Genomic DNA, 13364 nt, shown 5'->3' with positions numbered 1-13364 from the left:
CTTTAAACAAACATATCGAATGAATCTAACGTGTTCTTTTTGTAAAATTAAAATGATACGTAGTGTATCCGTCGTTATAGCGTTAATTAAAATTTGTTACCGAATGCGTAATCCTTTACACAGAAATGAAAGATCTTGGATGCATATCTTAATAAAAATCATTTCCTAAAACATGATCACGACCTAGAAGAAAACCCTGCATAGCTAGTCACGATCATTAAGAGCAGGTACAGCTTCGATGCCGATACGAAGCTATGAAATATACGTATTCGTTTCTTGGTGTACCGGAAGTGTGTCGTGAACGAATCCCCATTAGACCTATTTTCTCCGGCATACAGTGGCTCGTAAATTCCCCGAAAATCAGTGCGATGACTCAGTATGAGTCAGTTAATCCATTTATATCCGCTTTCAGATACACGATACATCCTACGTTACCGTTTTAAAGTAACGGTCTCGCGGGTAAGATTTTCCTCGGAAATTCATGGCATACCGAAGGTGTACGTTTACGCTTACGTCATAAGTATAGCGGTACAAAAGTGTATGTTGTTTGTTGTCTTCGGCGAATGTTGCGCGATTTCCATGAACGTGTGGTTTTCAATTTCGGTCAGCTAGACGTTATACGAGTCCAATGGCGAGTAATCGATTTTATGCATAGAATAGGAGCAATTGTTTATGACAACTATTTTGTTTTCAAGGTAATATCGAATATAGAATGGAATAATAATAAAACGATCGAACCCATCTAGTTTACATCTCCTTCTAATTTTCCACCTTCAAACGTCGTTCGCTTTCAGCATCGATAAAATTATTGTAGATCTTATCAGGAACATATTATTTATATTATAGTATTGTGAATAATAAGTACATTTCACAAAACACTCGGATCTTGAACGGAAATAAGGAAACTGTAAATCACTACCGACCGAAAGGATTAGTTTACCAAAGAGAATCTCCATTGAATCGTGGTAATAAAGAAACGTGAAATGTTTCTGTATCATGAAGTCTTGTCCAAGCTTTTGCTTCATAATATCGAGTCATATCTGTCCAAATGCAACATAAACAGGCTATATGCAATATGTATTAATAACAAAACATATCTTCTATTTTGATCAAAATATAATATCAAAAACAATACAGGGAACAGAATATTTTACAAAACATCAAAGGAAATTGCAGAAAAAATATATAATTAGCCATATTGTTATATAGGTACCATGTCGACCTTTTATTGTACATGCATGTCATGGGTAACCAGCTCATCCATGTCGTTTGCACCTTGCAATTATTGGCTTTGCGTAGTTTTCACGCAACTATTATCGCCATTATCACAGTATAGTAAAACTCATTAAATCGCGTACGAATGTTTCTCCATACCTATAGATCACGCGAATCGACCACATTGTTGGTCCTTCTGCATAAATATGTATACGTATGCGCATATTCGACTCCAGGAACGAGGGTGTGCGTCTCGTATTCAAACCTGTTTGGTAAATAGCTGAAACCGCACGCTAACGGTTATTGACAGATTTTACCACAGCCAGAAGATCTCGTGTGCGAGGAGAAAAAACGCGGGTGCGTCACATTGACCCAAGCTTGCTACAAACCAAAAATTATGACAAAAATTATGAAAGAAGAAGATTTTCCAACTGACTGGATACTGGTTTGTCTCTCAACTCTTTTGAAAATTTGAAATCTCTATTGTTTTAGAATGAAAAAAGATCTTTTTCTCAAAAATTTTACAAAAGACACGGAAAGAAAGAAAGAAAGAGCAAATAATGTAATCGAGTAAGTACAACATAGTAACACAAAATGCAAGTTGTCAGACCATTCATACGCTTCTCGATATCATGACGAGCGCTTTGTGCCTGACCTTATCGATTTTAATTCGCACAACGCGCGCCGAAACCTCCGTCTCGGAATTATTAAAGAATTTAAAAAACTCTGCAGACAAAGTAATCGTTTTTTAGCAGCACATAAAGAACGAATCTTGAATTGAACAGACTGACCCTTGCACAAAACGCTATTTAAAGAGGCAAACACGTGTTCAGAATGCAGAATCATATTGAATCCTCAGTGACCGTATCAATCATTGGACGTTACTTTCAACTCGGATAAGTTACGATATATGGGGGCTATTTGATTAATTGAAACGATAAGTGATTCTAATAACTGGTATTAAGTATTTTTATTTTATTTCTTTATGCGAATAAATTTATACCAAGAAACTTATTCAGTGAAAAATGAATCTTTTAGAACTGTTTAAAAAACACATTTAAGAAATATAAAAGTAAAAATATTGAAACTTACGAAACCTTCGAGATTGCTACTATTTAATGCTATTATTTGTAAATGACGGAAGCTGCGAAACTCCACGATTGTCCATTTAAACACGAAAGAAAGAACTGGAGAACTGTGTGGGAATTTTATTAGCTCTTTCAGAGCACGCATAGTACATACATATGTATCTTTCTCAGATCACTTCTACCAAAGAACCGGTTAGAATTTTTGAAATGTCTGCGCGGACAAATATAATTTCACTTTTTACTAGTACCATCTATTATTGTTTTCCTTTTACTAGACTTTCGCTTTTTTATTCTTTTGACCAATATAAATCTGTGGAAGTAGCACTCTTATCTTTAAAAATAGTAGCTAGTATCTTATGTTATTTGAATTTGAAAAAAGAAAGACATACGAATAACATGACAGAACAATTTTTAAACGAGAAAATGACCTCTGTGAGAGTCTGAAATTTTCCAAAAAATTTCACAGAACATAGTATCTATGTTATTGTTAGTTAATTTTACAGTCAACCGTTTGTCATGTAAGAACACGTGTCTGTGCGTGCTTAAAATGAACAAGTGACAATTGAAAATATACGTTTGCTAAAATCGTTTTAATGAAAACTTTGTTACAGAACTTGAAAAATCTATTACTGAATCTTTATTCACTGTCGCAAGTTTCACATCATTTATAAAAATTTATTTCTAAGATGCTTTCCTAAAGTCTAGGTCTTAATTCTGTATTAATTTTTTATATGTTAAAAGACATTCAAATCTGTAACATGTAGTAAATTATATTAAGTAGTTAGCTATGATAAATGTATATATGACATGACATGCTATGATAATTTGTATGGTAATGCATTATATAACGGTAGTAAGTACAAAATGGGAACAATTTAAATCCTATCGGTGTGGCATAGGTCTTCTATCTGTGCAATTTATAATACTCCAATATCCTTCCCCGTATTTTGTTTTATCTTGTTTTATACTGCAGATGTATGTGTAATTATGAATTCTGCTCGAAGAAACACAATGAGTTACCAAGAAAAAATATTTCTATGAATATCGGTGTTTATCAACTGCGATAAATTTACGTCGACTTATATCGGATCGGACAAAACAATGACGTGTTGCTTGGTTCAACACGAGTGCAAAACGATCAACCATGGTGTTCATCGATAACAATGTTTGGCAATTTGGAAAATTATTCGATGATTGACTCTCGTGGAAGAATTGCGAAACGATCGTGATACATGCGACCGGGTACAACTTGCCACGCGGTAAAGGACAGAGAGAAATCGTATGACGTAATAGGCCCGCATAAAGGCAATAGAAATAAATGACGTTAAATTGCCGAGTGGCTCGTTTTTAGCAGCTCATGTGCTCCTAGACGTGGCCGAACGAAATGCTTCGCGTCGAATTAAATCTGCGAACTTCGAAACTCCTCGCTACTGCCGGAGAAGGAGAATGAAAATGAAAATGATCGTTTGATCGCGTTATCGGCAGATTGTAAAGATTGGTTGTACGTATTGTCCTTGCGAAGATTAATCGTCGATTAGATACGTGTATTCCAATGCGTGTCGAAGGGGAATTAGTTTTAACGTGGATGTCATGCGAGAAATCAGCTTTGATCTAAGATAGTTTTTTACGTCTAATAGATACGATTAGTCTTGTACGATCTGATTGATTTTGATAGAATTGTCATTTGAATATTGCACAATTTCTGAATATTACTGGTACATGAGGTAATCCAATAATTAATATCATAGAAGAAAGTAATTTTAAAAGGTAAAGGGTTTTCCTACATAAAGCATTTGATACTTAATTTTATTCCTTCTGATTTAAAAATTTCATTAAAAAATCACACGTGCTCTGGACTAATTAATTCACATTCAGTGTAGTTAATTCGTTTTTACTATTCAATGTAATAAGGATTTACAACAAATATAGCCTTATCCTAATTTTTATTTAACATAATACAATTTAATGACTTGGGACATAATGCCTTCTTCGTTTCATATCAGTATCATGAAGTAGGAATTTAACCTACATAAGATCTTTAGTTCTCTCAAAATCCTTCATGAAGACATACTACATATATGTAGATATATACATTATGAACACACTGATTCGACGATTCGAGACGTAGTTTGATAAAACCTCCGCATTAAATACAATAATATATATATGTAATATAATATAATACATATAATAATATATAATATGTTTAAAAACAGATTATGTAAACTAAAAATATTGATCAGGATAGTGAGCGTAGTGTAGGATGTCCAGCGGTAGGTCACCATTTTACGAAAAGTATGATCGAAAAGTGATCGGATCCACGCATGCATGTTGCTTACTCTGGGCTGCATTGTTCGAAAGAGGGCCGCGCAGCTGCTCGAAAATAGACAAGTCCATTGTGGTGTGCGCGGAACGCGACAATGGACGCTGATGCATGCCTGAAATCGATCGGGAAACTGACTCACGGGCACGGGCACGGGGACGATCCCAAACGCACAATTATTCCCATATCGACAAGGTCATGACCTCCGGCAAGAATCGTGATGCGACTACACGTAGCTCAACTCTTTCTTGTCTATGGCGGGCAGGAGCAGGTCGTTGCCACTCGATCGTCACACTACCAGACTCCATGGACGTTATGGCGGAAACGATATCAGTGATGTAATATCTGTGAATCCGTGCCGACCATCTTCCAATCACTTTCTCTATATCATTCAAGTTCATTCAGATTTTGTAATCGTGTTATTTATCATTAATGTTTAATTATTGCTATTACACGCTATACAGATTATTAGTTATTATTAGGTGCTGTAATTTCTTTCTTATTTGTAAATTAAAATTCTGAAAATTCATTGGAATATATCTATTCTTTCATATGTTTACGAGAAGCAAAATTTGCATGTAATGCTTGAAAAATGTAATAATATGGTGTAGAAATTGTAAGAGTCATTTTATGACTATATTAACAGGAATAACGCTTGGGTAAAATCAATTTGATACTCACAATCAGTATGTTATCGTATCCATGATAATGCATACATTATCAAAGGGTATCATCATACGTAAGTACGAACCGATTTCCGTTGCTATAACAGCGCACGAGTATCGAATCTCGAACCAGAAAATATAGCATTGTGGTGATCGTGAAATAAATATTATCTCTTAACCAATTACTATAATGGCGACACTTTTTCAATTCAGCTAATTTTTTATAACCGTAATAGTATAGTAATTTATAATTATAACTAAGATTATAAAATGTAATTTACTGGTTAAATGACTTCCTTAGTTATCAACGCGTAATATAAAACGTATATATTGCATACATAAATTTACACGATTCATGTTGGAGCACTAATTCAGTGCCTCCTTTTATGCAAAGCGAAACGATTCTTTAATTAAATAATATCATTTAAAGCTTATAAAGTTTCACGCTATAGAAAATAAAGAAAAACTAGCAAAATGATAGTATATTGTTGGAAGCAATAACATTGTTCCGGTTGCGCAAACTAATCGAAGACAATCTATTGTATTTAAATTCGGTAACTGAGGGAAGGTACGTGAAGAAAGAGATCGCATGAATTCAAATGACGTTTCATACTTGTCAAATTAAAGTCACGCGTTGTTAAAAACCATATGATGTATAGGTCTGTTTATAATTTTATGCGTTGGCAAATCTAACAACAAGCATTTTTCTTACATATCATTGGTGTTTGAAAATTATCACTCTGTAATATTTTCCGTATACCTAAACACTTTCTTCGAACTATATCTACCTCTATTTATGGTCGTAAAAAGTTACGATCTCTTATAGCTATGAATGTTTTCTCTGTTAACCAAATCACGTGTTTCGTTCAAGTTTAATCCTATTATACATATGTATCTTTTATGGAATAAGAATCATGTCATTTGATTACAGATAAAACATGTATAATGAGCAGAGGAGATATTGGTGAAGACTCACCGGTGCGATCGAGTTGATCCGAAGCGACGATCGAAAATCCAGTCGGTTAATCGAGGGCCGGCGTCCCGCCGTGCCGATGCACTGAGAAGTTTCAAACACTTTCTGATTGGTACACCAGCGTAAATTCACACGAGTTACGTGATCGAGTCAATCTCATAATCGCAACACAGTCCTCGGCTACGAACATACACTGAATTCGTTTTTAAATCGAAACGACACGACGGCGCGCCGAACACGACACTTCAATGCCAAACTATCGTAACAACGGTTGCTTCGTTACTGCGTGACGGTGTACCAAGGTTCATTGTGTGCTCGCCTTTCTGCTTGGTGATTGGCGGAGGGGATGATGGAGGACAGATGGTAGTCACGGAGGTTACCGGCAAACATCAAGCAGCACCGAGTCTGATTCATCCTTGCCTCGTAAGATGGTGCATCTGTTTAATCGGAAAATGTCGAAAAATTACTATATACTATTTAACTTTTCCATTTTTTAAGTATTATTTTACTAGTTCTGAATTAAGGACCTTTCAGAAATTTCCGGTATTTTGTATTTATATCAATTTATTTACGGTATATTCGATCCTTTGAAAAGGAAAGTACATTTTGAATTATTTACATGTATCAAGTTCAGATTGCAGTCAAATTACTACGAATTAATTTAATTCAATTTAAGAAAGAATCCTATACTTCTTATGGTTTTAACTCCATTCCTTGAAAGTTTTAGTATTTGCTAAGCTTTCTGGTGTGATAGGCCATAATGATGGTGGCAACATGGAACAATTCTGTAATTCCAATGGTCTAGACCAAACAGGATAAATAAAATCATCTGCATCGCTTGTACTTGTAGCATTCTCAAAATATTCTTTGATTATATCATCAGTACTTGGCCAACCATTTTCAAGCATCACATTCAGTTTTGATTGATGTTTCATAGCAACTATAAATAATAAATAATGGTTATATAGTATGTGATATAGTATTCTTTTTAAATTTGCTTTGAATTATTATGATCATTACCCAGTCGTTGAAGTTCCCATATCATTGGAGGAGTATAGTGAGAATATCTGCAACCAAGGCCAAATGCGCAATCACCACCACTTAAATACCATTTACATGGTATCTTTGCGCTTTCTTCTTTTAATATAGCTTCTGGATCTATAGAGAATAATAAATAAAAATATTTTTATAATCGTAACGAATGTGTAACAACTTTAAGGTTATGATTAGCAAGTTGTACTTAATTTCATATGTTTCAAATATTTTATCGATAAAGTATTATTAGATATTTATCTTTGAATATATTATAATGATCTGCGCGATTTTTTGTATGTTGTAAACTCGAAAGATGTTTTTTTCTGGCTTCTGGGTCATCCTTAAAGGATCTGTCACAATACTCGCAATAATATCTTCTACCCATTGGTGGTTAAACTTTACTGAAACTAAATAAGAAATATTTTATTTATTATAGTATAAAACTTTAAGTACTACGTTGTATGATATTAATAATATCAATAGAATAATTTGTACTTACCACTACGAGCTGCTACGAACTAAGTACTACGAGAACGAAGTAAACAAACTTTATAGCAACTACAGTGCCATCTGACGTTCGCTATAAAAGTATATAATTCAAGGAATGTGTACCATGACAATCAACTTCGCTCAATTTTAGTTTTTATTTAAGAAATGATTTATTTTGTATTCTCGATCGTGCACATTTTCCATGTATAAATTATCAGTATATGAATAATCAACTGAGAACAGAAAAGAGTTACTAAACTATCCAAAATGATTCATTTATTTAAAGGTGTATTTCTATTAATTCTTCAGGTCGGAATTGTTTGTACACTTAATGGGTATTTATTTTAAACAAACAGATTACATGTATGATACTGCTCGTTTAAACATTACAATTGTTTGTTACATCCTTACAATACAATTTCTCCCAACATCTTGTGCGTTACTAATCTATATCTGTGTGGTAACGTCATATACCGAAGAAAATGCCTATAATTTATTACAATAACCTTCTCCGTTAATTCTTGACCTCATAATCGCGCACCATACGCAGCGAGAAATACCTTTGCAACTACAGAAGCTTCAAAATATTAAAAAACTTTTAATTATTCCTCGATAATATGAATTTTCTAACACCAGAATTTTGCTTAGGGCAAATAAAGTTATCCATCATTTGTCCGTGTATTTGCTTCTAAGAGAAATTCTGTCCTGGAAATATATAATTTTTATATTTGAATACGCAACGTTGTAGAATGCCCAATTTCAACTTTGCACTATTCATTCTCGGTTTAAAAAAGCATTTATAATATATTTATTTCATTAGTTGAAATATCAAAAAATGAATTTTTCTGTAAACAAATGATAATTCTTTGTGAAAATATAAAGCCGATCCCCACTAGACGGCAATAATAAAAATGCAATTGCCGTATCACGTCATTGACGAACATCATAAATATTTATATATTCGACAATATTAATATTATTATACACATATAACATATAATATAAACACAATATATTAATAGTATTAATATATGTATATGTATAGAATGTCAGTGTGGATTATAATAATATTCGTACAGGAGCTTCTTAGTTGGTGTAGCATACAAATATTATTATAACAGGAATATAATATTATAAATAGATTTAATATATTAGATCGTTCTCTATATAGATTTCTAGCGTCGTTGCCAGACTCGATAGGACACAGTGTGAATCGGCTTTCAAATTTTAAATGTCAAATTTCCTGTTTGTTTATTCGCGAACAGAACTAAATTAAGCAAGTATGTGGATGATGATTTGAATGTTCGATTGGTTAATCATCGACCATATGCTGACTTTCATAGACATTTTCAACGATAACAATATTTTCACCAGTTTTCTAGAAGCGATCAGTTGTATCCTATGAGGTAACGTGAAAATGCAAGAGAATTGGAATCGATAAAGCATGAACGATATTTGAAAATGTTGAATTACACGCGAGAAAGTTGGAAAACGTGATTTAAAATTTGCAATCCTTTTTTGTCGATTATTAGGTTAACAGATAAATGAAAATAATATAATTATGAAGTAGAAGTTGTAAGAAATTGATAAATATTTTTCACATATACAATGACAAGTGTAAGAGTTCTTTGATATCTACGAAGAGAAACTTTAGAGATTCGTTCCTTCAACATAAAAGATTTCTAATAATACAATAACTTTACATATATGATAACCGTATAGTATTCACATTTTGTTCACAGTGTGCATTTCAGTATGAGAATACTGTATAGAATCGAGCTCTTTGCGGAATTCTACGTTTCTTAAACCGTACTTAATTTTTTTTATTTCGGCGTAGCATCTAAAATTTGCTTACTACTATATATATAACAATTTCTCAATAACATTTTACGATTATCAGAGACAAGTGCAAAAATTTGTGTAACGTGTGTTTCCAAGTATTAATAATATTAATTGTGCATGTACACGTACATAATTGAGTTATTTTCCGAAAATACAATCGTGTTTTGCGCAATATCTGTTAGAAACGTCGTGATACGTGACAATGCATGACAAGAATCGGTGACGCATATCGAAAATATTTACAGGAGAAATAAACGACAACCAAAGTCAACAGTTAGGTCGTTAACGAAACTGATAAAACGATAACAGTTCCTACTGAACATTTAATGTTATCACGGTCAACTCAGTGCGTCATAAATTATGCAATAATTCCAGGAACGTGAGTATATGCATAATGAAGCCGCTCGATAGTTGTACGAAAGGTTTTTCTTTACTTCACCCGTGGTTAATAACGTGAAACAATCACAATAATAATTGAAACAATATAAAATATTTGAATTATCCTTAGATAAAGCATAAAAAAGTTAAAGAAAAATGCTTAAATTTTTAAAAGAATATTTTGTAAAATTTTTATCACAATAAACGTTGTACTTCATACTAATAATAATAGTAGTATTTCAACGCTGCACGCATATTTTTTGGGCAACATATATAATTATATATATATATATAATTCAGGCAAAAGCTGTTCTGTTCAAAAAGTCCTTGATCTAACCAATTACCCAGTACAAATCAAAGATAACATCAAATGTAAGTAAACGCACAGCGTGCTTGATATAATATTTTTTTCTGTATTTAAAGAGGATTTGTAAAACATTAAGTATTTCGTTATATTATGATCAACTACACCTGCAAATTGTTTAATCATTTTGAACGGTGCGTCATCATTTTTTTATTTTTAAAAGCAAGAAAGATTCTTTGTCGAACAAATCACCCTGTATTTCTTAATATCGATTTTTATGTCTTTCGTTAATAACCAAATAGGTTGAAAATCGACAATCATCGGAAATTTGAAGAAAGTTTGCACGTGTGCTGGTAACGATTGTAAAAAGCTTCGTAATGTTTTTAGGCCTGCTAAAAACAACGTATTACTCTTCTACCGATTGGCTCGAATTGAAAAAAATCCAAAAAAATTAAAACCACGGACTAGATGAAAATAGAATGATATGAAACGCGCTCCCGTTACATGGCAGTTCGACTGGAGTGTTGTAACCTTTTTGTCGTCGAATTATTGCGTCTACGGGGTTGCGAAAGCATCTGCATGTCTGTATGTGTACATATATCCATAATTGTGTGTCGTAATATACGATCTAAACACGTAAAAATATTTGCATTTGGTGTTTGAAAAATAACTTGCAGTTAAACATAACGGTATGGACATCCTTAAAGTTAGAGCAATGTAATTTGGACGACACGTTTATCGATTAAACATGTTGTTTACTCAGGCATGCGCCTTACCAGGGGATAATTTCCGACCAATAATTCTCTATTGTTTTCATATTCGTAACATCATTATGTACATATATTTCTTTATATCTGGTTGGATTTACATTAAGCGTTACAATATGATCAACGAATTCAATCGACTTGCTATAGCGCGAAATTAAATTTATCGATGTGAACGATATTACGAGTATACATTCGAAAAGGGAAGGAAACGGTTGACTTTCGATTGATTATCAAAGATTGCAGTTACTATTATGTTCGTGCCGCATCTTTTCGAATTAATTCACTTTTGCAAGGAACAACACGACTCCACCCTCCAATGGCGAGCAGACTCGTGATTTCACGTATCGAGTATGCGGTCGGATGACATTTTAATTATTCGGTGTTTGTAATCTTTCACTGTTTTCATTTGCGAATCTTCATGGTGTACAGTGTACAACATAAAAAAGGAACGTCTGATACGAATGGCCGAGACGTCGAGTCTCGACGGTGGTTCTCGTACGGTAAAATTATATAAGGGAGGAACAGAATGTGACGGTAGCGCGTGCATCGCGCTCCGTGGAATCTATTGTCGAAATTTTGAATCAGCTTCCATACGTACATATATTGGCGCTCGCTATCGCAAATAATCCTTTCCAAGCTTTTTCGGCTGCTAATAAATTTCGCATCAACAACGGACTGGCAAATTTATCGAGCGTTCACCGTGTTCATCTTGAACGCACGAGTCTCACGTATCGGTTGATTAAACGAAAACTTCCGCACTGAAATGTTGAATACGCGGCCGAGCGATTAAATCGATCCACGTAATTGGATCTGCTCGAAGAAACGCACTTATCCGCCGCGCTCCTTTATTCGCGCTTCGAATTTATGAAAAGGCTGCTGGCTTCGCTCGGCTATCCAGCCAATTAATTTCCCACTGCGTTTCTTTAGTCTTGTCTAGCTCCTTTTCGTTTATTCTTTTGGCCAACCAGTGGGTGAAGCTCAGTCTTCTTCTATTAAAATAAGTGTATTTCATTCATGCTTGACCGCGATTCAATTCAACGTGTTATTATATGCTATGCTCGGTATTATAAGTAGCGTGGTCTTTTTATCGACTTGTTCGTTTCTTTCAATTTGTTCCTTCAACTATTAAGATTCGTATCTCGACGAAATGTGAATAACAAGGATGTTGATAGCATGTAATACACACACACACACACATACATATATAGATATATATATATGTGTTATATTATAGCATGTATTTGAAAATATTAAGCAATAAGCATACTAGCCTGAAATAGGCGGGTGTGCTTAATGCGAATCTAAGTATGAATCTTCAATATAGAAATTGAAAATCATGTATAACCAGAATAAATAATATTCATATATTTGGAATACCATATTTCCAAAATGGCGAAAAATACGTTAGTACGAATTCGGGTGGAAAATTGTTTGACGGGGATTATCCGTGTTTGAAGATTTATACGAACTTACAAGCTCAGTTTTAAACAAATCACAGCGGAAAGTACAATTCGGAGTAATCGTGCCGCAGAATGAAGCGGATTCGACTCAGCGACAAACGAAAAAGCAAAGACGAAGCCCGATTTACTGTTTATGTTTTGATTGTTCGACTTATTTTTCTTTTATGTTTGTATTTTTTGTCTCTTTTTTCCGTCTTCGTTCTTAGTTTTATATCGGGCATACTATCGGCGATCTGATTTTTAAAAATCAACACTTCAATCTCATCCTTAATTTTTGGGCGCATCGTGCGCAGGATTCGATAACACTTCTTGGCGGACCTTGTGACCTCGGAAGCTTGCTTGGATCTTCGTCGCTGCCTTGTGTAGATCAGGATCCGTGAGATCGATACCTTCAAGCTCGTTCACGGCGTCCTTCGCCTGAAACAATAGATTACAACGTTGACGTATAGATTTGCTTTTGTAAATAGAAGCATGTTTGTTGAGATTACGCGTTGTGTTGTTAGTTAATGTTTGTTAACGACCATATGTCAAAAGTTCGATTGCATGATCTCGTATTTGCGTTATAGCTTACTAGATTGTTTTCTAAATACTAACTACTACTAAATTCGTTTGAAAAAACTATACCGAATGAAATCGTGACATTTGTTTGTGTTTCAATATAGGCGAAGCAATACCTTTAAAATGATTGAGGACATAGACAAATTTCAGACAGTAAAGTTTCAGAAAGTAGAAGATATACGAAATACTTATTTTGTTTAAAACAAGAAGATCCAACTTCGGTATGTAAATTTGTAATTGCAAATAAGCGTAGAACGTATGTTCGTA

General features: G+C 33.9%; 3 protein-coding genes across 3 annotated transcripts in view; all 3 read right to left on the bottom strand.

The window, feature by feature from the left end:
• LOC139988646 (uncharacterized) overlaps window positions 1–6691 on the bottom strand; it is a 59412-nt gene extending 52721 nt beyond the window's left edge. The window contains exon 1 of the mRNA XM_072006298.1: window positions 6268–6691. The gene's annotated coding sequence lies outside the window, so the exon portion shown is untranslated. The remainder of the gene's footprint in view (window positions 1–6267) is intronic.
• Window positions 6692–6808: 117 nt separating this feature from the next.
• On the bottom strand, window positions 6809–7876 carry LOC139988662 (zinc finger matrin-type protein 5). Its single transcript, XM_072006331.1, has 4 exons — window positions 7799–7876; window positions 7560–7706; window positions 7285–7424; window positions 6809–7204 (listed from the first exon to the last, which is right to left on the bottom strand). The coding sequence occupies exons 2-4, from the start codon at window positions 7682–7684 to the stop codon at window positions 6966–6968; spliced, it is 504 nt and encodes a 167-aa protein (XP_071862432.1). The 5' UTR covers window positions 7685–7706; window positions 7799–7876; the 3' UTR covers window positions 6809–6965.
• Window positions 7877–8042: 166 nt separating this feature from the next.
• Window positions 8043–13364, bottom strand: part of Igl (IQ calmodulin-binding domain containing protein igloo) — a 90243-nt gene continuing 84921 nt past the window's right edge. The window contains exon 4 of the mRNA XM_072006328.1: window positions 8043–12956. Within this exon, the coding sequence (XP_071862429.1) occupies window positions 12807–12956 (150 nt within the window). The 3' untranslated portion in view covers window positions 8043–12806. The remainder of the gene's footprint in view (window positions 12957–13364) is intronic.

The sequence above is a fragment of the Bombus fervidus genome, chromosome 7 (assembly GCF_041682495.2).
Source record: "Bombus fervidus isolate BK054 chromosome 7, iyBomFerv1, whole genome shotgun sequence".
In the NCBI taxonomy this organism is placed as follows: Eukaryota; Metazoa; Arthropoda; class Insecta; order Hymenoptera; family Apidae; genus Bombus; species Bombus fervidus.
This window is presented reverse-complemented; position numbering and strand designations above follow the sequence as displayed.

Coding starts and splice junctions, on each gene's coding strand:
- LOC139988662 (XM_072006331.1), bottom strand. CDS start 7,684: ATGGGTAGAAGATATTATTGCGAGTATTGTGACAGATCCTTTAAGGAT. Junction 7,425..7,559: donor GATCATTATAATATATTCAA/AGATAAATATCT, acceptor ATTATTCTCTAT/AGATCCAGAAGCTATATTAA. Junction 7,205..7,284: donor ATGGGAACTTCAACGACTGG/GTAATGATCATA, acceptor TATTATTTATAG/TTGCTATGAAACATCAATCA.